At 38.7% G+C, this 24,237-nt stretch overlaps 1 protein-coding gene across 6 annotated transcripts in view; it reads right to left on the bottom strand.

Moving 5' to 3' along the window:
- The window catches only part of Abcb4 (ATP binding cassette subfamily B member 4), a 62,822-nt gene that overhangs the window by 11,261 nt on the left and 27,324 nt on the right, over nucleotides 1-24,237 (bottom strand). For 4 of the 6 annotated variants that reach the window (XM_047562505.1, XM_047562507.1, XM_047562508.1 and 1 more), the window contains 9 exons: nucleotides 21,205-21,366; nucleotides 16,752-16,928; nucleotides 13,964-14,110; nucleotides 12,065-12,169; nucleotides 10,578-10,655; nucleotides 9,278-9,361; nucleotides 8,088-8,291; nucleotides 3,437-3,537; nucleotides 1,424-1,564 (listed from right to left, as the gene is read on the bottom strand). In XM_047562505.1, coding sequence (XP_047418461.1) covers nucleotides 1,424-1,564; nucleotides 3,437-3,537; nucleotides 8,088-8,291; nucleotides 9,278-9,361; nucleotides 10,578-10,655; nucleotides 12,065-12,169; nucleotides 13,964-14,110; nucleotides 16,752-16,928; nucleotides 21,205-21,366 — 1,199 coding nt within the window. The remainder of the gene's footprint in view (nucleotides 1-1,423; nucleotides 1,565-3,436; nucleotides 3,538-8,087; nucleotides 8,292-9,277; nucleotides 9,362-10,577; nucleotides 10,656-12,064; nucleotides 12,170-13,963; nucleotides 14,111-16,751; nucleotides 16,929-21,204; nucleotides 21,367-24,237) is intronic. The other 2 variants (XR_007109936.1, XM_047562506.1) reach the window with 2 other exon arrangements.

The following is a 24,237-nucleotide window of genomic DNA, read 5'->3' as shown; positions in this document are numbered from 1 at the left end:
CAAAGATTAAAAAACAAAAACAAAAAAGGAAGCAGGGTCAATTTTCTTTTTTTTGGGGGGGGGTGCTGGGGATCAAACCCAGGGCCTTGTGCTTACAAAATAAGCACTCTACCAACTGAGCTATCTCCCCAGTCAATTTTCTTAGTGGTATTTTTCCAGTTAATAAAAGCTGTACTCTCAGGTATCATTCCCACTGATATTCCCTTTGTCCCTCCAGAACCACTTTCCACTCTCTACCCAATCTGCTCCTGGCCCTGGGAGGCTGAACTGCATCCAAAGAGTCCTCTGGGCTCTGATGATCCAGATGAGGAAAGGCATCAGCAGGGAATGGGAGTGCTGAAGGAGTGAGCTTGTTCTATTTGTTCCTTTGGTTACTTTCTTGTAGGACTGCTTGTATGGCTGCTGTCCCTCCACCAAAGACCAAAGAGCTCCATGCTAGGCTCTGGTCTTTACCTCCTCTTGCCCTATAAGCTGGAGGTGGCAGCAATTTCTAGCTGGTTACTACTGGGTGTTGATTTCTCTCCTGGGTACTGTTTAACACCTCCCACACCTCTGTTAACAGATTCTTCAGGGAACTCCCTAATTCCCCATTTGACCTGCCATTTCGTCTCCTGCCAGGATCTGGATTGACGCAAAGATTAGGTATATATTTTTTCCATGCTTATTTTAATTTTGGATGAAAACAAAATAAGAGCTCTTTCTTAAATATTTTCACTTTGTCTTGCCCTCATTTCAAAAAAGGTTCTTCACAACTGCTTTAAAATCATCTCACCAGAGTGGAAATGTGCCTAATGATCTTAAAGAAGTGGTTTCTCTTCTTTCAAGTCTAACTGTAACCTAATTGAATGTACTCAGCATTTTATAAAAAGAAGAATGCGTCAATCAGAAAGATTTTTGGGTTAGCCTTGGAAACAAAGGAAAGGAGGGGCTAAGAGAAGAATGTTGTCGGAGCTCTCACAGGCTTGGTTAGGAAGAAGCTGGCTCTGCTGGGCTTCAGTCAAGCATTCCCATGCCCTGGTGCAAGCCATGCTTTGGTTGCAACTAAACAGCAAGCTATTTAACTCTGTTTTCAGTCCATGCTCATCATCAACTTTCTAATTATGTTTTCTTTCTGCCTAAATTCTGCAATGAGAAAATTTGCTTTCCTCCTGACTGAGGTCACATGTATAACCAAAATTATGCTTTATGATGATTTTCACAAACTTGATTAATTTCAGTCCACTGGGATGATGAAAATACCTTTGGAGTGTTGACAAGATCAGACTTCTGTGCCCATCAGGGTGAAGGCTCTGGTAAATTTAACTCCCTGACCTCACTTTGGACAATTGGGATTATTTTCTTACTACTAAATTTTGCATAAGCCTATTGAAACTCTATCATAGGGTTAATATAGAATAATGTAAATATTTTTTAAGTTACTCACAGAATAACATCTCTGAAGCGCATATGTCCATTCACAATGAGATAAGCACCAAATCGAAAGCAGCCAGCATAGGAAAAATACATAAATGCTTGTGAGATACTAAAAGTGATTCCATAGATGTGTGCCTTCCTCACTGAATTCCTGAAAGGCAAATAAGTATATGCATAATTAGTATATTCATGGCCATCTATTCAGACTTTCTTAGCATTGTGTAGTAGAAAGAACACAGCTTCTAAATCAACCAAATTGGGCTTAAATTCTACCTTTGGTTATAGGAACTTCAATCTATGACTGTTTCAATCTACAAATCTTTCTCATTTGTACAGTGGAGATAATTGCTATAATGCATAAATGTTTTGAGAACTAAATTCAGTAAAACAACATAAATGTCTTTTGTAGTCCCTAGCTCACAGTGGTTGCTCAAAGGATAGTCACTGCTATTATTACACATTAAAATCTGATGAATTAGATGTAAACACAGTTCTGTCAAAAATACCCTGGATGTCAAATACAGAGCTAAAGTTTGAATGATCTGATTGTGATTTCTTTAATACTGTTATCTTCTCTCCTGTACCTAGCTGTCATCTCTTATGATGAAACTCATGTTTCAGATCCACAAAAGTTGGGTCATTGAAGTACATATAGACACCCAAAGTTCTTCCCCCAGCTAGGTCCTGCCACCCCATATACAATTTGTTTTACACTGTTTCTAATTAGACTTCATGCAATACTTTAGGCTTCCAAATTCTCCAAAAGAACCTTAATTTATTTATTCTCAAATTAGGAGACATTTGACAGAGAAAACCCATAGTGTTACCAATTTGAATGGTATAACTTAAGTACTGTTAGCATATTGTTACAACATTTCACGTTACTGAACAATTTACAAAGCTATTGAATCTTTTTTTTTTAGTTTATTTTTTATTTTTACAGACTGCGTTTTGATTCATTGTACACAAATGGGGTACAACTTTTCGTTTCTATGGTTGTGCATGATATAGATTCATACCATTCATGTAATCATACAGGTACATAGGGTAATGACATCTGTCTCATTCCACCATTTTTCATACCCCCACCCCCTCCTCCCTCTCATTTCCCTCTATGTAATCTCTCACCTACCTACCTCCCCAACCCCATTATATATCATCTTCCACTTATCAGGGAAAACATTCAACCTTTGTTTTTTTGGGATTGGCTTATCTCACTCAGCATGATATTCTCCAGTTCAATCCATTTATTTGCAAATGCCATAATATTATTCTTCCTTACGGCTGAATAATATTCATATATATATATATATATATATATATATACACACACACACACACACACACATACACATACATATACATATACACCACAGTTTCTTTACCCATTCATCTGTTGAAGGGCATCTAGATTGGTTCCATAATCTAACTATTGTGAATTGAGCTGCTATAAACATTGATGTGGCTGTATTACTGTAGTATGCTAATTTTAAGTCCTTTGGGTATAAACTGAGGAGTGGGATAACTGGGTCAAAAGGTGGGTCCATTCCAAGTTTTCTGAGGAATCTCCACACTGCTTTCCAGAGTGGCTGCACCAATTTGCAACCCCACCAGCAATGTAAAAGTGTGCCTTTTCCTCCCACGTCCATGCCAACATCTGTTATTGTTTGTGTTCTTGAGAGTAGCCATTCTTATTGGAGTAAGATGAAATATTAGAGTTGTTTTAATTTAATTATAACCAAATTCATAGTTTTCTTCAGTTTATTTTCCTCAATTCTTTGAAACTCAAAATAAATGGTAGGGTCATAGGTAATAATGCATATATACATATGTCCAACATTGAATGGACAGAAAAATGTAACTGCATATTCTTTTATACTATCATATAAAGTTTACATTACTGAAGAAATGGAACAAATCAAGAATTTCAAGGATCCCTTTCAGATTTGCAAGTGTTATCTTTTGGAAATACTAATTCAGTCTTGCAAAAACACTAGGTTCTTAGTAATCTTTCGTTCATTACCTGTAAGGCCCATACAATTTTTCGACATACATTGCTTCAAATTTTCTTTCCTGGGTCAAGGACACAACTGTCCTAATATTTTCTATTGCCTCTGTTGCAATCTGTAACAGAACAGACTTTCATTAGAAGAGGCATTGTTATTTCTGAAATAATGAAAACTAAAAGGTCTAGGGCTCTGTTGAAAGTATCCCGACGATTCAATTGAAGGGTTTTAAGTTCCTTCAGTTAAAAGCAAAAGGCAGAAAGTGTTCCTCAAGACCAGTTCTAGGATGAAACTGGTACCTCTTGTCATGTTAAGTACAGTAGGTAAGTCTTGGATTGCTCAGGGAGGCTAGCATCTTAGGGCAGAGACAATGGACCGGGCACCAGAAGCCTGGATCTATTACCAGTCCTGTCAGAAAGTAGTTACGTGACTGACCTCAGCTACAATCCCTTTTCTTTCTTCACAGTGTAGGGTTCTTGAAGATAGGATTAGGCTGTAGCTTCTAAGGGCTCATTGGAGATACCATTTTCTCTTCTTAGAGAAGCTGTCTACCCACAAGTGGGTAGGAGACACCTTTGTGAACAACTTCACCCTACTTTAAATCCCTGATTAAACCAAAGACACCTGACTCATCTGGGTCAATCAGATCCGGTTCCCTGAACCCAGAGGCAAGTACCTGAACGGGGAACCCTGTGGTGCCAGAGGGAAGTATCACCATTTGGGTGTAAGAAGCTGTCTGAATACAGAGCAGTTAAGAGGAACAGTGTGTGGAGAGACTCAGAGACAGCAGAGCTTGTGGTTCAAAGAACCAGTTAACATCAACTGTCTATATTTCCTGCACTTTTGGGTTTCCATACCAAGCCCTTTTTTACCCAAACCAGCCAGATAAGTTTTGTGATTCTTAGAGCCAAACCACCCTGATGAACATGGTCTGTGACATAGCCACCGAGTCTAAATCAGTTCTGCAGTTGAGTTGCTCAAACCATCAGCCCAGGGAGCACAAGATGTTAATTTTACATTTTGTCTTACTAGCTTTAAGACATCTCTCAGTTGTGTTTCTGTAACCAAATGTAAGTAAGATATTAGATACTTTGGACTGAATAACTGTATATTATAAATGAAAGATCTAACAGGTTGTAATAGCCAGAACACTGCCTCATTGATTGGCATGATCTCATTTAGCCTCCCCAAAATCCTGTAGGGTACATATTATTCCTACTTTTAAGATTAGGGAACTGGAGTACAGAGACAGTTCCCTGCTTGCCCAAAGCTCTGTAGTTAATAAGTAGGAGCACAAAGAATGCCCATCAGGCCAGTGCTGCCAAGTCCTTGTTCTTAGCCACCATGCTGAGCTCCCTGCCTTGTAATTTACCCAAAGAAAAACCAGTGGTGAACAAATTCACACTCAAACCTGGACTTCCTGGTCATGGATGAATTGCTTTGTGAATTAGCTCTGGTACAACAGGTTCCTAATATCAGCAACTAGGTCTGGGTCAAGACACAAAAAGTTGAGGCTGTTTTCACTAAATAGGGTTAGGAAGAATAAGACTGGTGCAATTAATTAGGCTGTGCATAGTTGTACTTCATATTACATTGAAAATATCATGTTATACATACAAATGACTGGGCACATAACAATTTTTAGCTTTGCAGGCCCACCTCTTCCTCACTATCCAGTAATCCATACCCTCTTTACCAAGCCCTTTTTGGAAAATTGAAAATTAATCTGCTCCCAGGTAAATGAGTGCCCTTCCTCCTGAACAAAGAGTGATTGTGTGTTGGGGGGGTGTGTTCTAAAAATGTCTAACCCCCATTCTCTCAGTTAACAGTTGACTGAGAAAACAAATTTGAACTATGATTGGAAACTTTAAGTGTTAATTACCAACAATTCAATCTCTCATATTGTATAGTTTTAAACCTGCAAGGTCAAAGTAGCTACTAAGAAAATTAGTCAGTCTGAGTTATTCATTCCTGGATCCATAAAATAAGTTTCAAGAAGCAACTTGGCCAGGATCTGACACAATTTCTCATTTCACTAAGGTAGAAAGTAAGGGCCAGAGGAGTTGGGGGTCTTCTCCAGCACCATACACTGAACAACAAGGCTGAGACTAGGAACCCAAGGTATTTTGTTTTGTTGTTTGCAACACTGCTTAATTCCAAGTGACTTACTCCTGCCAAAATCTTGGCAATTTCAGTATTACCATGTTTGACAGTTAAGACTATTATGTTAACTAGATTCAAGATGTGTTTTTTGGACTTTGTCTAAAGGAATGTATTTTCATTCTGACAATTTTATCTTCTGGAATGTGAGAAGGGAACAAAACTACAGGGTATTTTTTTTTAGCAGTTAGTTGTGACACAAGGAAGTGAAGAAAGTCTTGTGCCTCAAAAGTACCCACAAAACAGCTAGAGGCCATTCGAGAACTTCAAGATCACTTAGGGATTCCTCAGTCCAGGAACCACACACTGTTCCAGAGAGCTGGCTCCAGGCTAGGACATAAGGTACAAATGGAAGTGGTCTGGCTGAAACCTTGAGATGACACCTACACTACGTGGAATTTCCCTGGTGCCAGGTAAGAGTGGGGAAAGATTTAACTGGACGTAATTGGTTTAGTTGGAACATGTTTGGTTGTGATTCTACTCTCACACCTTAATGCCTCACATCTAGAGTGAGACACTCAACCCTGGAGGTTTTCTTCCCTGTAAGGTGGAGACACCAACTGTTCCACCTCACGTAACTGTAGAGAAGGCCAGGTTGCAGTAATGTTTGTGGGAGGGTTTTAAATGTGGTACTTAGAAACTATTACAACTTATATTCATTATGTTTTACCTTCTAATGTTTCAATAAAAGATAATGTTTACATCCAGAAGAGTAAAAATACTTATGGTTGTAACCTATATTTTAGCATTTAAATGCAGGTCTGGGCAAATAAGTGTTTACTTATAGATTTAGACACATTCAAACACCTATAAAGTGACTAAAGAGAAAAACCTGGAAACTAGGTTGGGCATGGTGGTGCATACCTGTAATCCCAGCAACTTGGGAGGCTGAGGCAGGAGGATTGTGAGTTCAAAGCCAGCCTCAGCAATTTATCAAGGCCCTAAGCAACTCAGCAAGACCCTGTTTCTAAATAAAGTATAAAAAAGGACTGGGGATGTGGCTCAGTGGCTAAGCACCCCTGGGTTCAGTCCCCAGTACCAAAACTTGAAAACTAGACTTGAATCCCAGCCACACCTCTTATTTCCCACTGCACTGGAGATCAAACCCAGGCCTTGCATACGCTAGGCAACTACTCTACCACTGAGCTACACTCCTAGCCCCACGCCTCTATAACTTCTGCTTAAAACTCAGGCTCCACAGTTTTAAAAAACATGGTATTATTCTCACCTGCTTTATAGTGAGATGGAATGAGTTGTGTGATGGGCTGACAGATCTGGCTCCATGAGAATGTTATAGGCCAGACTCTAAGGGAAATGACTAAACAGACTCCATTTTGCTCTGAGACTCCATGTTAGTAGGAAATAAGCTTCTTCCATGGGAACACCCCGCCTCTGTATCCATCAACAATTATTTAGATTCTCCCATGGGAACACCCCACCTCTGTACCCATCATCAGTTACTTAGTGACATGTTTAGCAATACAAAATGACAATTCTTATGTAATGAAAAATTGCTCTCTTTTGATTCCTATTGCTCCTGAACAATGTAACATGTGAACAGTGATTGTGTTGATGTTAGTAACCATTCTTTAGTTTGCACCTAGGTAAGGGTCATTTTGACCCACTTCCCCCCTGTTGATGATCTCATGATGTTAGTTTGTAATTTCGAATCATAGCAACAGACACTTATGATTGATGTGATTTTTGGTATAAGAACCCCTATAACCCTATGGTCGGGCTGTTCTCCCAACAGCCATTTTTTGGGGCATTGTGTGAGACAGACAGCCGGCTGGCTTAATAAAGACTCTCAAATATGGACTTCTCAGTGGTGATCGATCTGTTCTTAAGTTGCACCCCATAACAGTTGGTGCATATAAGTAGTAGAGCAATTGGCACATAGTAAGCCACAAGTAATTGTTAGCCCAATTGCCCAGCTGGTTAGAACCACAAACCTGAGGCATTACTGCCACCTGGTGGCTACCAACCTTAATGAGAGAAATCTCAGCCAAGAAGGAAAACAATTGTCTCCTAAGCATAGGAAAATGTCTGACTTCCAACAATTCCCTCTATTCACTGCCTTAAAGTCTATTTTTCTGTAAAATAGGGTGACATTTGTTCTAAGAATAGCATCAGGCCAGGCATGGCAGCACATGCCTGTAATCTCAGCAGCTTGGGAGGCTGAAGCTGGAGGGTCAAAATTCAAAGCTAGCCTGGGGATGTGGCTCAAAACACAGCCCTAGGTTCATCACAATATGAAGAAAGATGAAATGCATTTTGAAAATTTAGTTCTTTATAATAACCCACATGTTAAGTGTTTTCTACAAGCTAAAAGCTTTATAGTAAACTCATTTTCAGGTTCTAGGCATTGTTTGTAGGGTAAAATATTCCATAAATTGTTGAAAATGATTAGTTTTAGTGAGCACAAACATTAAAATATGAATATTGTAATCATTCAAATGGAATGTCTAAAAACAATACTTTCACTAATTGAAGACTTATTTAACCCACCTTTCCAGCAGTTTCCAGTTCTTTTTTATCCCTTTTGGCATTTCCAGCCAGCATTTTCATTTCAACAATTCCTGAGAGAGCTATAATTGGAACAACTGACAGCAGCAAAAGGGTTAATTGCCAACCGTAGATAAATGATATGATGATACCAGTTCCGAGGTTAGCTGTATTCTGTGCAATTAAAGCCAACCTGGTTCCTGTGGCCTGGAAAAGACAGGGAATAGAAAGAAGTTCCAAGTCCATGATCCGGGTCTCTTGATCAGAATGATGCAAGGGTTTTGTGCCTGCACTAACATTCATTCTTTCACATAATCCCAAACACCTGTGCTTAACTCACGAGCCTTCACAGGTCAGCTTTGTTGTGCCTCTAACGTATTCTCTGTGCCCATGTGATCCACTGCTCTGCTGTGGATGGACATTGGGGACACATGTACTTTCTCACAAAGGCACTTTCCGAAGAGGAAGCCTACTGCAATATATTCCAGTAATTTTAAAGGCCTTTTGCTTCAAATGTGAATGACAGAAATTAAAACACCCCCAGAGACCAGGTTACAAAGAACACACATTCTAAGAGACCATCTGACACAAAGCACATATAAGGTTGAATTAGTGTACCACTCAGAAAAGAGGGTCACTTGTGGCCAGTGCAGGGGACTCTCTGGCATGCATCTTCTCCTGTCTTCTGTTGTGTGGAAGCAGCAAACTTCAGAGTAGCCCTCCTCAGCTTCCACAGTGGGACCTAAGCCAGTCAGGGCAGAGCCTTCCCCTTAAAAGAGTTATTGATTCAGGGCTGGTCATGTGATCCAAATTAACTCAAATCCAGTTTAAGGGGAGGACTTTTATTTCGAGGTGAGGCAGGTGTGCAATCTTGCCCTGCATGAGAACAAGGAAGACTGTAGCTATAATTGCTACTGGTAGTCAACCTGTGACCAAAGGAAATGATCCTAAGAACAAAGTTGACACTGAGGAGGTAACTCAGACCATTCAAGCAGAAAGAACCTGGTCCCTGATGAGGTTTTTGAGTTGACAGATCAATGAACCCTGAAGTCTAAACTTCCTCTTACTATTTAGACCAGTTTGAGTTGGATTTTCTGCTATTTCCAGCAGAAATCATCTTAACCAATGCAGCTATGCCATATGTATTTTGTTTGTTTTTAAAGAAAAATACAAATAAAGTGTAGACTACATACTCCTTGGACTTGGGCAGCATCTGTGGCAAGTCTTGTGGAAAGTGCACCAGTACTGTTTTTATGATCATCAAACCAGCTCATGTCCTACGGTACAAAATACATCTTTAAATTAGCTCAAAATTAAATAAGCAAAGAAAATCAGCTAAAAACTCCCCAAGTTTCAATGCAGGATAAAGATACATATTGGACTTGGGTCCTGAAGTTTAAGGGAGAACTCACATGTGATGTGAAGCACACGCTCCTCACACACAGTCCACTGGGCCCCACCTCCCCGTGGCTATGTGGGGAACAGAGGCATCTGTGGCAGCTTCACCACATGGTTTTCAAGCCACCCAATCATCACAACTTGTACTATGGACACAACTGCCCCATCAGACAGATAGCTCTCATAAAGAGTGGTAGAGTCATGTGGGATATGCCCACCTTATAAATTTCAGGCAGGAGAAATTAAGCCCTGGCTTCTCACCATGCTTTTGTTTTGTTTAAGCAATGATTAAGAGTGTGTCTTAGATTTGGTTTAAATTATAAGCTACTCACCCACAGCATCTTTTACATGTAAAATAATTTTTCCTATGTAATGAGTTTAAAAGATGCTGAAAAAAGATTTATCAACTCAGACTTGCTCAAAATGTAATACCTGCTATGTGTGCTTATGTGTAAAATAATGTAATCAATTCCTGCCAATGGGATGGAAGATATTGCTCTCTTAGGTCTTCTCTATCAAAATATGGAATTCATGTTTGCTCATTTCCTCACATGTCCTGCACCAGAATGCAAACTTACCAAAGGAACAGAGAGTGGATTCTAGTGTATCAGCACTCCATCTGGTACATGGTAAGTGATGTTTGGATTAATTAACAAATGAATTGATGTCAAGACACACAAAACTTGAGGACCAAATGTGAAAACCTATAGTTAGTATGATCGATTGTGGTACATGAACATGCAAGCTACCGACTACCTTCTCCTTTGTATAAAGGCATCCTAGAGTCTCCAATGACTGACCAGGGCAGGTGTGGGGTCCACAGAAGAATACAGGTCTTGAAATGATAATGATCACATGGATAGAGATAATTTTAGAATGAGTTTTTAAAAATCTACTGAAATTAAGCCTACTTCCATGAAGACCCTGAGAAATATCTGGATATTGATGGATTGAGACAATTTGCAGGATCCTGATCCATCCTGGCATGGATACAGTGGGGGAATCCACACATCAGTGTGCCAGTAAGAACTGGAAGAGGCCTGGAATGAAAGAACTCTGGAAACCCAGAAGGCACTCTCCAGTGCACACACCCACCTGTCTTAGCATTGCTTTAAAAGCCATGGACCGCAGCCTTGTGGTGAGGATCTCTCCAGCTTTCCCAAATGTGAAGCCCTGGGCAAGAAGAAAAGGCTTTGTCCCTTTAGATTGTCACTAGTATCCTGACATGAATGCATATATTCATAGTGATTTTGCATTATTTATACATTAACCAAATATTTAAATAATAAAAGTCTAGGATAAAATATTAATTCGAAGTCTCAACTTAAAATGCATGTACTGGTGAATGATTAGTATGCATTAGAATCATATGACTGAAAACTATAAAAGTGTCCAGTTTGGGCTCTAAACCATTCTAAATAGGCTTATTTAAAATAAAAGTAATGGAATTCTATACAGGAAGACATTTTGGCTCATGTGATGGAGAGGGAGGACATCCTTAGTATTAAACTCCAAATGAGTTTGCTGATTCCCTGTCACAGTTTTATGAACTCTCAGACTGGGGAATGGTTAGGTTGCTCTTCCCAAGCCTCCTTCTCAGGCAGTTTCTCTCTTTCCAAATACCAAGTATAGACTGCAGAGTACTCCAGATGTCTACTGCTGGGCTTGCTTTTGGGACACATGGGATGGGTGGGCTTCCAGCTATACCGTGAGCGGTGAGGTAAGCATGTGGCCAGCACTAGGGGGAGTACAAATCAGACCTCTTTATTAAGCAAGGAATCAGCGTGTGGGATGAGGCTGTCCCATGTGCTTCTTATCGAGTTCCTCCTCTCCTGCGTTTTGCTGGCAGATTGCTATGCATTGGCCCACTGTTAGCCCTTGAAACTTCACTCTCTGATGTGCAGGGGCTTGGGGTTGGATGAGATCACTGAGGTGCTACTAGCAAAGCAATGATTCCTAAATAAAAAGTTTAGCTTACTGTCACCACTGGTTCAACCATGATAAAAGGGAAGCACGATGGGTGCAACCAGGAAACACTATTTTACTTAATGGATTGTATTTGAAAGGCCTGTGGGATGCCCATTGGGTTAAATGAGACAAAAGAGACTTGGTAAAAGTGTAATTAGATAGAAAAGAATAACTGGGGCAAGTGTGACTAGTTCTTTTTGGCCAAGTGCGTGGTTTGTGAATGCAACGTGTATGTTCTTTTAATAGTTCATCAGCTAAGTAGGAGAAAGTCAAAGTTACTTGATATCTTATGAAGAGTAACAACAAAAAAGAAAATGCTGCTGTACTGCATTTATTTCCTGGTTTGCAACTAGTTGCGTTTAAGGGGTTCTTAGGTTCTGTAATGAGCTCTAGTCTCCTTCCTTGATGATGAACGTTTGCTGGAGGCAACATGTAGCAAGTTCAGTACACAGAGAAGTTGGGTTCCTCCTGCCAAGGAGTGTGCCCTCTAAACCAGGCCTGTGTCCATTGTTTTTGCAATTCATTTCACTCTAAGGATTTGGAGGCACCATTAGGTCCTAATTTTTCTAATTGACTTATAGACTTGATGAAACGGGCAAAGCATGAGTACTTACCTGAAGGAAGAAAGTAAAAAATGAAATAATTCCCAGACCCAAGAAAAGCAGTGAGAACATGTTGCACTTTTGCTGCTTTACTGCATCGTCCCCTGGTCCAAAAATCTACGAAAGAACATTAAAAATGCCCACTGGGATAACTCGGAGGGCTCTTGTTTATTCCTCCCCTCCATAATGGTTTGAGTGTCACATTTTTCAAAGTAGGTTTTGCATATTTATGGTAAAATAGACATACAATTAACTGTTTCAAACTTTTTTTTGGGGGGGGGGGTTACCAGGGATAGAACCCAAGGGTGCTTAACCACTGAGCAACATCCCAGCACTAAAAAAAAAAAAATTACTTTGAGACAGGGTCTTGCTAAGCTGCTGAGGCTGGCTTTGAATTTGTGATTCTCCAGCCTCGGCCTCGAGTAGCTAGGATCCACAGGCGTGCATTGGAGGCATTACAACATTCATGTTGTGCAGCCTTCCACACCCTCCATGCCAGAATTTTTTTCATCATCCTGTTAACCAATGACTGCCCATTCTCTTTTCTCCAAGCCTCCTACTCCCTGGCTCTGTGAATTTGAGCACAGTGGCTTCACATGGGCTGTGTACTCTGAGAGCTTCCACATTTTCGTGTTTGTTCCTCTTCCTCTGTACTCGCTGCTCCCTCTGCTGGTCTCCTCCCTGCCTCCAGGCCCAGCCCCAACCCCAGCCCTCCCTATCACTCTCTGGGGCCTCCTCTGACCATCCCATCTGAAATAGAACCCTTTCTCTGCTCCTTTGTCCTTCTCTTCTGCTTTTAAAACACTTGTTATTCATTGCCACATTGGGTACATTTATGTGTGTGTGTGTGTGTGTGTGTGTGTGTGTGTGTGTGTGTGTGCTGCGTATCTGCCACTTTGGATTATTTTGTGTGGCACTGTATATCTCCAGTGCCCAGAAAAGCACCTGCCATGTTGGAGATTCCCAAAAATGTAAATACAGGCCTAGCAGTTCTGAATCACAAGAGAGCCTGGGACTGCTTTGTTTTGAAATTTAATAGGCTTTGGAGGATGCTTTCTAATTTCTTTATTTTTTGGTTTACGATCTTAATTGTAGACCAATGTCCAAAGTCACAAGACTAACAAACTCTTAACACGATGGAGGATGATTCATCCTCAACCAACAAGTCTCTTTGATGATGTCAGGGATTGACTAAGGTGGTTATACATCAATTCTGTATTTGACAGAGACAAGAGATTTTGGATGAGTTCCTCTAAATATCACCCTATGAATGCAGTGATTGGATAATTAGTTTTCTTTCTCAGTCTCGGACTCCCCAAGTCTTAGAAGAATTGCTAAATTAGCAATATATTAGCTATCACTTTTTGAGTACTTACCACCAGGCAGATACTTTAAAAAGCTTTCTACCTAGTTACTTGTGTAATCTCTTTTCACTTTCAGCCATTCTATGAGGTAGGTTTATTTTATAAATGAAGAAATTCAGGGAAAGCATCTCACCAGAGTTTGCCCACATGTTCAATGGCAAGGCCAGGCTCCCCCCAGAGTCTGAACTCATTAAACACCTTGACTTAAACATTCCCTCTCCTCCAGCCCCTCCCACCTCCCTGTGAGACCCGTGCCAGCAACTCTCCACAAGCAGATGAAGATCATTGACATCAGTTTCACCCAAATGAAGAGAGCTAATAGAATGCCTCTGCATTGATTTTGCACTTTATAAGTTCATTTATATCATAATTTAGAATAGTTCAAAGGCTACTTTTCTTTTTCCTTTATAGCCTACCTCAAAAAGGAGTTAAGGATTTTAGCTTAGTTTAATGTAGGGTTTCTTGACCCCAGGATGGGTGAGGTTGGGATGAGAAGCAGCTGATGAACTGACTCAATTCAAGCTGTTACGTGAGGCTTTCAACTTACTGCTATCATCTCTGAAAATATGATGGAAAATGCTGGCTGAAGTGCCCCGTTGGCAATGGCACAGACTGTTCCCACCACAAAGTAGGGCCATTCTGTTTTATTCAGTTTCAAGACCTTCAGAAAAGACACGGGTGGCACATTTTCAACCTAGAATATACAAATATCAGGACAAACCAGTGATAACACAGTAGTTACTCGACTTTGTAGACATAGAAAAAGCATGACCATTGCCCTCAAGGATCTCACAAACTAGGTGTAGAAAATGACCAGCAGACTACTAGAGACAGTGTGTTACAAAATGTTAACAAAGCCCGCCGAGGACACAGCACAAGTTGAGCATGAAGCATCACCCAAGAGGCAATCTTTACAGTGTGACCAGTTGTCTGTCCTCACCTCAGCAGACTATCAGATAGCAGGATCTAGGCACAAGATGCCCTGGAATCCAAGTATCAGCTCTGGACTTACACAACTCTGGGTCCAGGTGACTGTCATGACTGGGCCACATGAACAGAGCTGCAGTTTCTCTTCATAGTATAATGTTTATGCAGTCCTGCTTCTCTAATAGGGTTGATGTCAGAGTCAAATGAGACAACACATAAGTAGAGGGATCAATGTCCTTATAAATATAGGGCCTTGCTCATGCTAGGCAAGAGCTACATCTTCAGACCTTTTTGAGACAAGGTCTTCATAAGTTGACTAGGCTGGCCTCATACTTACGATCCTCCTGTCTCAGCCTCCCAGTACCTGGGATTACAGGTATGCACCATCACTCCCAGCTCAGGACACCATTACTCGTTAACTAAAGAACATGGGCTTGGTCTTCTCACCACAGAACCCTGCCCAGTACATGCTTCCCAACTCAAAAATCCAAATTAATATTGCCTCTTTTCTTTTACCACTGTTTCCTGTGCAGACACCTCCTATTTCACAGCTTAGTTTGTGTTGTAATTTTTTTTGTTGTTCATTTTGTTCATGTGGCTCCTTTTCTAGATTACATTTTTTTTTTTTAATTGGGGATTGAATCCAGGGGTGCTTAACCACTGGGATTTTAGGCATGCGCTACCAACCTGGCTAGTATGTGAATTTTTTAAGAGGTGAGGACTGTGTCTTTATGTTCCTAGAAACTAGCCCAATTCCTGGCACATATCAGATACTTGGCAAATGCTGAACTAAATGTCTAGTCAAGCATGAAGAATTTAGTCCTCATAAAGAATATTCTGACTACAGAAGCAGGTTAACATTAAACTAGAGACATAGGTGGATATGGAATCCCATAGCCTTAAGGTCATTTAAGTAGGTTATATTTATGTCTATGAAACAATATAAAATAGATTCCACTCAGCTCCTTTCTTTCAAATTACCCATTTTCTCTATTTCTCTATTTTATGGGTTTTTTTCTCTCCCTAGTTAAAATCACCTTTAAGTCCTGCTCTCCAGTATGATAAATGAGTTTCTTCCTCAGATTGCTGCTCTTCAACACACACAAAAGGCCTTCCCAGGTCCCTCTAGTCAGACTTCATTTCTCCCTTTCCTTTGGCACATTATTTATCCTTCTATGATGGAGTTTAGGACAGTCTTGTTGAACGTGGTTTTTTTTGTCTCCTCTCCCCTCTGTGCATTTCTTCAAGAGTAGTACTCCTCTAAAATCCTGGACTTTAAGAACATTTAGCAAAATAACTCTTGCAATAAATGAGGAAATGAAAAGTGGATAATTTCATAGCCCAAAGCGGGAAATTGCTTATCTTACTTATGATAATGAAGCTCCACAATAATACAACCATCATTTGTTCTTCTTTCTGTAAACATACCAAACATAAGACCTCTGAGTGGCTCTTATAATTTCTTCAGTAAATAATATGTGGGCAGAGAGAGAGGAATTCAATGACCTCTTGGTAAGATTAGTTTCTTGAGACCAACACAAAAGTAAAAATAAACTCAGCCTTTATCAACAAATAGTACCAAAAACATATAAGAAAATATCTTTTCTTGGGATGTATCCCCTCCCTATTATACAATTATTTCACTTAATAATATCCTAAGTCTTCAGGTAGGGAGTATTGCAGAATATATAATTTTGTTATTTCTGGATTTCTCCCCCTTTTTCTCAGTAAGAGAATTCTCAGCTAATTCAAAGTGTCAATGCATATGGCAAAGAGATACAGTTTTCCACATGCCCTTATAGCTGGGTATGGCCAGGTGCTTAATTAATGACAAATGACTTCTAAGTTAAAGTACTAACTGGGGCTTCTGCAAAATCTCTTTGTTCCTTCCTGCTATCTGGAATGTGGAGATGATGACTAGAGCTTCAGGAGCCTTCCTGGATTATAAAGTGTCCTTGAGGATGGAAGCTGTGTGTCAGGGGAGTGAAGATAAATATGAAGACAAATGTGAAAGGAGCCTAAGTCCCCAGTAACCATGGAGGCACCACTGTGGACCTCAGCTTTTGACCTGCAACAAATGGAATCATACCTAATAGAGGACGCCAATACCAGGACTTCTGATTCGTCTTGTTATCTATGGGTCTCAAAGATGAATGGGATGTTTAATTTTAATATGAAGACTGTCAGCACAAAGACTACATTTTTCTGATCTATTTTTTTCCATTAGAAACCCATTTCTGATTAGAATTTAATTCACTATTAAATACATTTAAAATTTGAAATTTCCTTTTTTTTAAGAGTATGGTTCATTGTAGGAATTATCTGTGCCGCAAAATACTTGCAAGGTTAAGAATTTGAACAGCAAAACTATAAACTAAGAGACTTAATTTAAGTGAAAAACAACTTACAAGTTCATTGGTTTCTGCATCAAGGCCATTCTGATGCATTCGTGAATTTTTGAGGCTTTTGTTAGTAGAATTCCTAAATATGCGAGTTTTCCAGCCATTTGGGGCCATACCAGAGTTAACCTTTTCTTCATTTAGTTCAGCTTCAAATTCTTCTGACTGCATCTGATTTCCTGATGTCTGAAAGAAAAACAAAATGTTAAATCATGTGTTTGTGTATAAAGATGGACGTAACCTCCAAATTCAGAATTATAAAGGAAGCATAAAAATTACATGTCAAGAGTTTTAGACTCCACACTAGCTTCTCAATCAAGGTTCACTGGAAAACTATAAAGAAATATTGCAAAAAAATAAAAAATAAAAATAATAAAAAAGAAGTGTTGCAACACTCAGAGGTAGAAAAGGTTAAAAATGACAGGTTAAATGCAATTTGAATAATATGAGCATTAGAGCATATGAGTATTTTCTAAAACTCTAAAGATAAATTTTTCATAATCCAGCAGGCATTCAGGAATTTCCTCACTATGGGAAAATCCACAAAAAATGTCATGATTACCATAAAAGGGAAGAATAATAAACAGAAACATTACCAGAACTCAATTCAAAAGCTCCAAAAAGGGGGCTGGGGAGATAGCTCAGTCGGTAGAGTGCTTGCCTCGTAAGCATCAAGGCCCTGGGTTCGATCCCCAGCACCCAAAAAAAAAAAAAAAGCTCCAAAAAAGGAAAGTTAAATCAAAGGGTCTGGTCACTATTCACAAGAGATAATTAAAATTGCTGTCCTCACCGGGCTGCAGCCATTCCTCACCATTTGATGTCCGGCTCTGACTCACACCTCACCCCAGGTGACCTGACAGGTAGGTTCAGCCTCATTGACTGCTTTCAGATCAGTTCTTAAAGACTTCTAGTTCACAGCCTGATGAGGGAACATCCAACCTGGTTGGAGTTGGACATTGGGTCTTATTCCCTGTTTGTTTCTTCCGTGTCCAAGTGCACATCATAATGGTTTGTCCAGGACCTTAGTCATGGTAGAAGTACCTTGTTCTCACTCTTCCCCTTCAGGATTTGCTTTAAACCCAATCCTTGTCTAGCACCTTATTGTACCCAAAGTAGCGTGTCTGTCATCACCTCTGCGTGCCATCTTATCCTTACTTCCCAGCCATGCTTTTGACACTTGACAAAATATTATGCATGTGTTTATATTTTGCCTTGAATTAAAATGCAATATATTCTGCTTGGTGGACTTCCTTAACTCACTCATTGCTAAAATGATTTTATATAAATCTCCCAGCCAAAATCCAACCTGGGCTAAAGACTTATAACTGGTCCAATGCATTCTCACATCTATCCACTCTCACACTGCTACCATATTCATTTTCCTAAAGGACAACTAAAAAATCATTCACACCCTCCACTACCTGCTCGAGCCAGAAGCCTCCAAAATCTAGCTCACAGCAAGTCAAACTGGACCACCCTCTTGAATGCCTCCCCTTATCTGTTCCTCCTTTTGCAATCTTATCCAGGTTTTCAAGATGAGAGGTCTAGCTGTGGGTGGTGGCGCATGACTCTAATCACAGTGGCTCAGGAGGCTGATGCAAGTTCTAGGCAAGTTCTAGGCAAGCCTCAGCAACTAAGAAGGACCCTAAGTAACTTAGTGAAACCCTGTCTCAAAATAAAAAGTAAAAAGGGCGAGGGAAGTAGCTCAGTGGTTAAACACCTCTGGGTTCAATCTCTAGGATCAAACCCATCTCAATGGACAGTTCTTTCAATAATCCCATTCTGATCTTAGCCTCCTTCTATGACCCAATGAACATTACCCTTCACACAATATTTTTCTTGTACCTTATCTAAGGCACTCAGTTTAGTTGGTGCTGGGTGTTTGAGTTAAGAGGTCTTTAAGCTCCAAAGTCAGGATGGTCACTTTTCACCAGGTAATAAAAAGTATATGTTTAAAACCAACAACTCTCATTTCTTATACTCAAATATATTTCAACCGGCTCAAAAATTTTATTGTAAAAAGTAGAACAATTAGTGCTGAAAGGAAATATGGGTGATCATTCTTCCTAAGAACAACCTCAAATCCTGAAGCATGGAGAGAAAAATAGGTAATCTGATTTTATATAATTTGAAAGCTTCTTTACTGTGGCCGAACACAACAAAGTAAAACTGGAAAGAAATGGCCTAATACAGGTCATATATATATATATATGTATATATATATATATATATATACACACATATATATACATACATATGTATATGTTTTATGTATATAATATATATATATATAAAACCAATGAACATGTGAAAAGACACTCAATTTATGAATAGTTGAAGATATTTGGAGGTACTATCTAGCTCTTCCAGGTTAACGAGATGAACAATAAATACTAAATAACTGCCAATAAGTATTTATAGGATTTAGATTATGGTGAGTTTTCAAATTTCTAAGATATACAGGTTTGGATATTTTAAATGTTTGGACTTTAAAAAATAATAATATATCAGAACAAAATTAAGATACATTCAAAAGAAACAACTAAAAGTCAACAATCTACCTAATGGAAAAGCACCGATTGTTCTTAGAAGCAAAACCAGACACACTTGAATTAAAACTAGTCTGGTCTTTGTGGTCTGCAGGAAAGGAAACAGCATTATCTTGAGCATCTAGTGAACCCTCAAGCTCACCATGTTTCTTTCTACCATTTCTCCAACAAGTAATTGGGAGGACAAAAACCAATTCAGAATCAGGACCAGTGGGGGTACCAAGGGGAAAACATCCCAAGGACCTAAGAATCAGAATTCCAGAGCTGGTAGAAGCATCTGAGGTCATCTCAGTGCAAGCTTCTATTCATTTAACAAGGGAGGATACCAAAACCGAGTTGGTTAAGTGACTTGCCCAAAGCAATTGACTAGTTGGTGACAGGTCTTTTCTGTTCTACCAGGTCACCATTCAGTCTGAAAATTTACAACTTTTCTAGGAAAGAATATCCAAAGAATATGATATAGAAAGATCAGAGCTGTCTTGCAGTCTCATAGCCTGTCTTCATGGAATGGTAGGTCATTCTTACCAGGGACACAGCAGGAGGACCGCCAAAGGGTAAAATGTTACTTGAGGATTCCACATGTCATTATATGCAAAATCACAGAGCCTTGGTAACCACTAATGAAACTAAAACTAAAGTAACCTTTTATATATTTTTAACCAGTAAAGTGATAAGGAGATTTTATGGTACCTAGGTCATGTAAAACTAACTGATTGATAAAGATACTGTGACTGATCCTGTCCCACTGGAGAACATTCTCTATCAAATGCAAGCCCAGTTATAAGACTTTCTATCAAATGAAATGTTAGAATTTCATTTTATATATTTACTTTTGGGAATTTGCAAGTTTTGCTAACTACCATTAATCATGTATCTATTTTGCATCAGGTTCTTTAAAAAAAAATCAGCTTTATTGAGACATAATTGATACATCATAAACTAACCCTTATAAACACTTCAGTATATTCAGATGCTTATTTCATTATTATTTCTTTTAATATATTAATATACATGTATTATATGTTTAATATATTAATATATGTATTATGCAGGTAATACATTAACATTTGTTTTATTTGACATGTAATTGTACATATTTATGGGGTACAACGTGATATTTCAATATATGTAAACATGTTATGATCAGATAAGGGTAACTGACATATCGTCACCTCAAACATTTATCATTTCTTAGAGTTACAAACATTCAAAATCCTTTCTATTCGTTATTTTAAAATATGCAGTCAATGTTTGTCAACCATAGCTACCCCACTATGCAACAGAACATTAGAAGTTACTCCTCCTATGTAGCTGCACTCCTGTACCTAGTAACCACCCTCTTTCTATCCCTCCGCACCACTTCCCAGTCTCTAGTAACCATTATGCTATTCTCTACTGCTATTAACATCAACTTTTTTTTTTTTTTTTTTTTTTTTTTTTTTAGCTTCCACATATAAGTGAAAACAAGCAGTACTTGTCTTTCTGTGACAGGTACTTATTTTTTAAATTTACAACAACCTCTCATGGTAGGTTTGCTCTTCTAAATGTGGAAACTGAAGCTCAGCAGAGTTAAGCTACCTGTTAGAAAACAAGGCAAAGTTTTACTTAACTTCTTTCGGCCTACTTGTGCTCACAGTGGCAATATTTATAATAGAGAAATACTGAAAACCAACCAATTATCCAACTGCAGAGTACTTTCACACATTCCTTATTATTCCTGAGTAACTAAAATTATAGTTTTTGAAGGGTACATATTTGAAATGTTAAGGGAAAAAACACACCAAAATATATGTATATATACTAATTATGATTATGCCAAAGAAAGTGTGCATAATTTTACACATGTATGAATTACAGTCATAGAATAAAGTTTTTAGGTTAGTTATTGTGCAAAACTCTTAGGAATCAGTTACCTGCATGTTCACAAGTTTGAAGTATACCCCTTCCTTCTTCATCAGTTCTCTGTGGCTTCCTTGCTCCACAATGACTCCATCCTCAAACCCAGCAATGACATCTGCATTTCGGATTGTAGATAATCGATGTGCTATCACAATGGTGGTCCGACCTTCTCTGGCCTAAGGGGAAAGAGGACAAAGAGTGACACATCAGTCTAAGAACTGACACTTGTCAATGAGTATGCACATCTGAGCCCTTGGATGGTTGCTCTTTGCCGTTGATTTGAGAGAATTTACACTTCAGTTCTCTGTGTGATTAGGGTACAGGCGTCACTCTTTCATAAAAGTTTAAAGTCAAACTTGAGTTCTGGATCAGACAGGTGGTCAACCCTTTCAGTATGAGGATGGATTGCTCTGGAAGCCTACCATAGAGTCAATGCTACTCATGAAAAACAAGCAAAGGTTCGACACTTCTCAAGTGTTTTTTCACACTTGTCTGACGAGCCCTCACTCTGAATTACTTGGTGTGCTAGAAACTGGTGGAAACACTTGAAGGAAGTCATTGCCAAGTTAAGTGCAATTTAGATGAACTTCGAGGCCATAGCTTAGGTGAAAAGGTACTTTGGCAGTAGGAGAGTTCACATTACAGTTCAGAGACCATATGAATCTCAATTCTCAGGAGTGGGACCATAGCGTCATTCTTTAACAAGTGCCCTGCGTGATCTCTAAATATGCTAAGATCTACAGTCATTGCTGGAGGTACTTCAATGACCTCGTGTTAGTTCAGCAGATTTACTCAGGACTTATAACCAAGAAAATTATCAAATTATTCATGTTATAGTATTATCATTAGCTACACTTTATACTTACTAGCCCTATTAGGACAATAGCTCCTTAGCACCAATGTGTAACAATAGAACATATCATTGAATGGTTATCAGAGTACAACCTAATTCACCTACTTAATTGAAATATAAATTTAAAAATGAGAGGATAGATTTGTAATAACTGAAAGGGTGGGAAAAACCCAAATGTTTATCATGTTAACCACTGAAGAATGGTTACAAAATTTTTATGTTCCCACAACTGGAATATTATTGGACCATAAAAAGAAATGAAATTTGATGGATGAACCTTGAAAACACTGTTAAGTGAAAGAAGTCAGTCACAAAAGATCACACATTGTCTATTTCCATTTGTATGAAATGTGTAGAAGCAGAAGTAGATTCTTGGTTGCCAAAGGTTGGAGTGAGGGTGGAATGGGGAGTGAATAGTTTCTTTTTGGGGGTGGTGAAAATGTTTTGGAATAAGAGAGTGGCAATGATTGCACAACCTTGTGAACACACTAAAAGGCATGGAACTGTACATTTTAAAAGGGCAAATTGTATGCCATGTTATTTACATTTTAATTCTTAAAAAAAAAAGAGTAGCCGTGGAAATTCTGAAAAAGAAGTTAATGACAGAGGAAAACCTCTACAAGATAGTAAAACATAAAAAGCTACAGTAATTGTAAAACCAAGGCAAAGCTAGCACATGAATAAGCAATTAATTAACTGAGCAAAATAGTCCAGAAATAGATAATAAAACACTTAAGAACTTAGTATAAGAGCCAAGTGCTCTGGCATACATGCCTGTAATCCCAGCAACTTGGGAAGTTAGGCAGGAGGATCACAAGTTTAACGCCAGCCTCAGCAATTTAGTGAGAACCCCATCTCAAAATAAAAAATTAAAAGGGCTGGAGGTGTAGCTTGGGGTTCAATCCCCAGTACCACACACACACACACACACACACACACACACACACACACAGAATTTGGTATATGATATAGTATCGTCTCTCAGGAGGGAAAAAGTGAATTATGCAGTAAATGGTATTGAGATAACTGTGTAGCCACTTAAAAAAATAATTGGTATTTCTATTTTTGCCCTTAAAGTAAAATAAATTCTGATGAATCAATTGTGTTTAAGTAAATACAAATAAGTAAAACCACAAGAATGAGAGACAGACAGATAGACACTAACATCTCTCTTGTGAACATTTAAGACTATTCTTTGATTTTTAGCATACAAGTCCCAAAAACAGTATTCACAAATATTACTGATATGGAAATTTCATGACTTGGTCCACATAATAACACACATAAGAAATAAGAAATAACTTCATCTAATTATGTTCATGATACAAATAGTGATGAATAAATTGCTAGCAGTGGTTATGTTATCATTATAATATTAGGTTATCACTATGTCAAAAGATTAATACAGCTGAGTGCAGTGGCACATGCCTATAATCCCAGCTACTCAGTTGGCTGAGGCAGGAGGATAGAAAGTTCAAGGCCAGACTAGTCAACTTAACAAGACTGTCTCAAAATGAAAAATAAAAGGACTAGGGAGGGGTGTGGCTTAGTGGTAGAGTGCCCCTGGGTTCGATTCCTAATTAAAAAAAAAAAAAAAGATCAATACAGAGAAATTGGAATCAGACTTGTGTTGGTGTGTAGGAAGAAGTACCTTTGTGAGTTTAAAAGTTAGCAACTGTTACCCTTGCCCAAGAAAAGTTGGCTAAAGTAGAATTTTAACACAAGGGAATTTTTTTAGAGTTCTCAGATACTCCAACGATGACAAGACATTGGTAATACCCTAGATTCAAGGACAACTGTTAAGATATTTGAAACTTCAACTAATTTTGCATGTGCTGGGAGGAAAGGCAGGCTTAGACAAGGGAGTTCTAATCCAATAGCCTTTTGAAAACTTTGGTGAATCAGCATCAGAATGAAACTTTTTGGAGTCTTTTTATGAAAATCATCATGAAAGTTAATTTTTGGTTCTTTTCTTGTCCCTCTAGAATGGCTACACTGAGTATGAATGTATATGTAGATATGATTATTGGCTTTATTTAAAAATCAAAATAGAAAATATGTTGGGTCTTCTTTAAGAATTTATATGGAATAATATTTACTTTGACAAATTATTGCTATCTATGGAGTCAAAAGTTGATATGATCATTACTGATTTTTGTTGATGTAGACATGTATTTTCTTAATGAGCTAGACC

This window comes from Sciurus carolinensis, chromosome 8, assembly GCF_902686445.1.
Source record: "Sciurus carolinensis chromosome 8, mSciCar1.2, whole genome shotgun sequence".
NCBI lineage: Eukaryota > Metazoa > Chordata > Mammalia > Rodentia > Sciuridae > Sciurus > Sciurus carolinensis.
The sequence above is the reverse complement of the archived record's forward strand: the minus strand, read 5'-3'. Positions and strand labels throughout refer to the sequence as shown.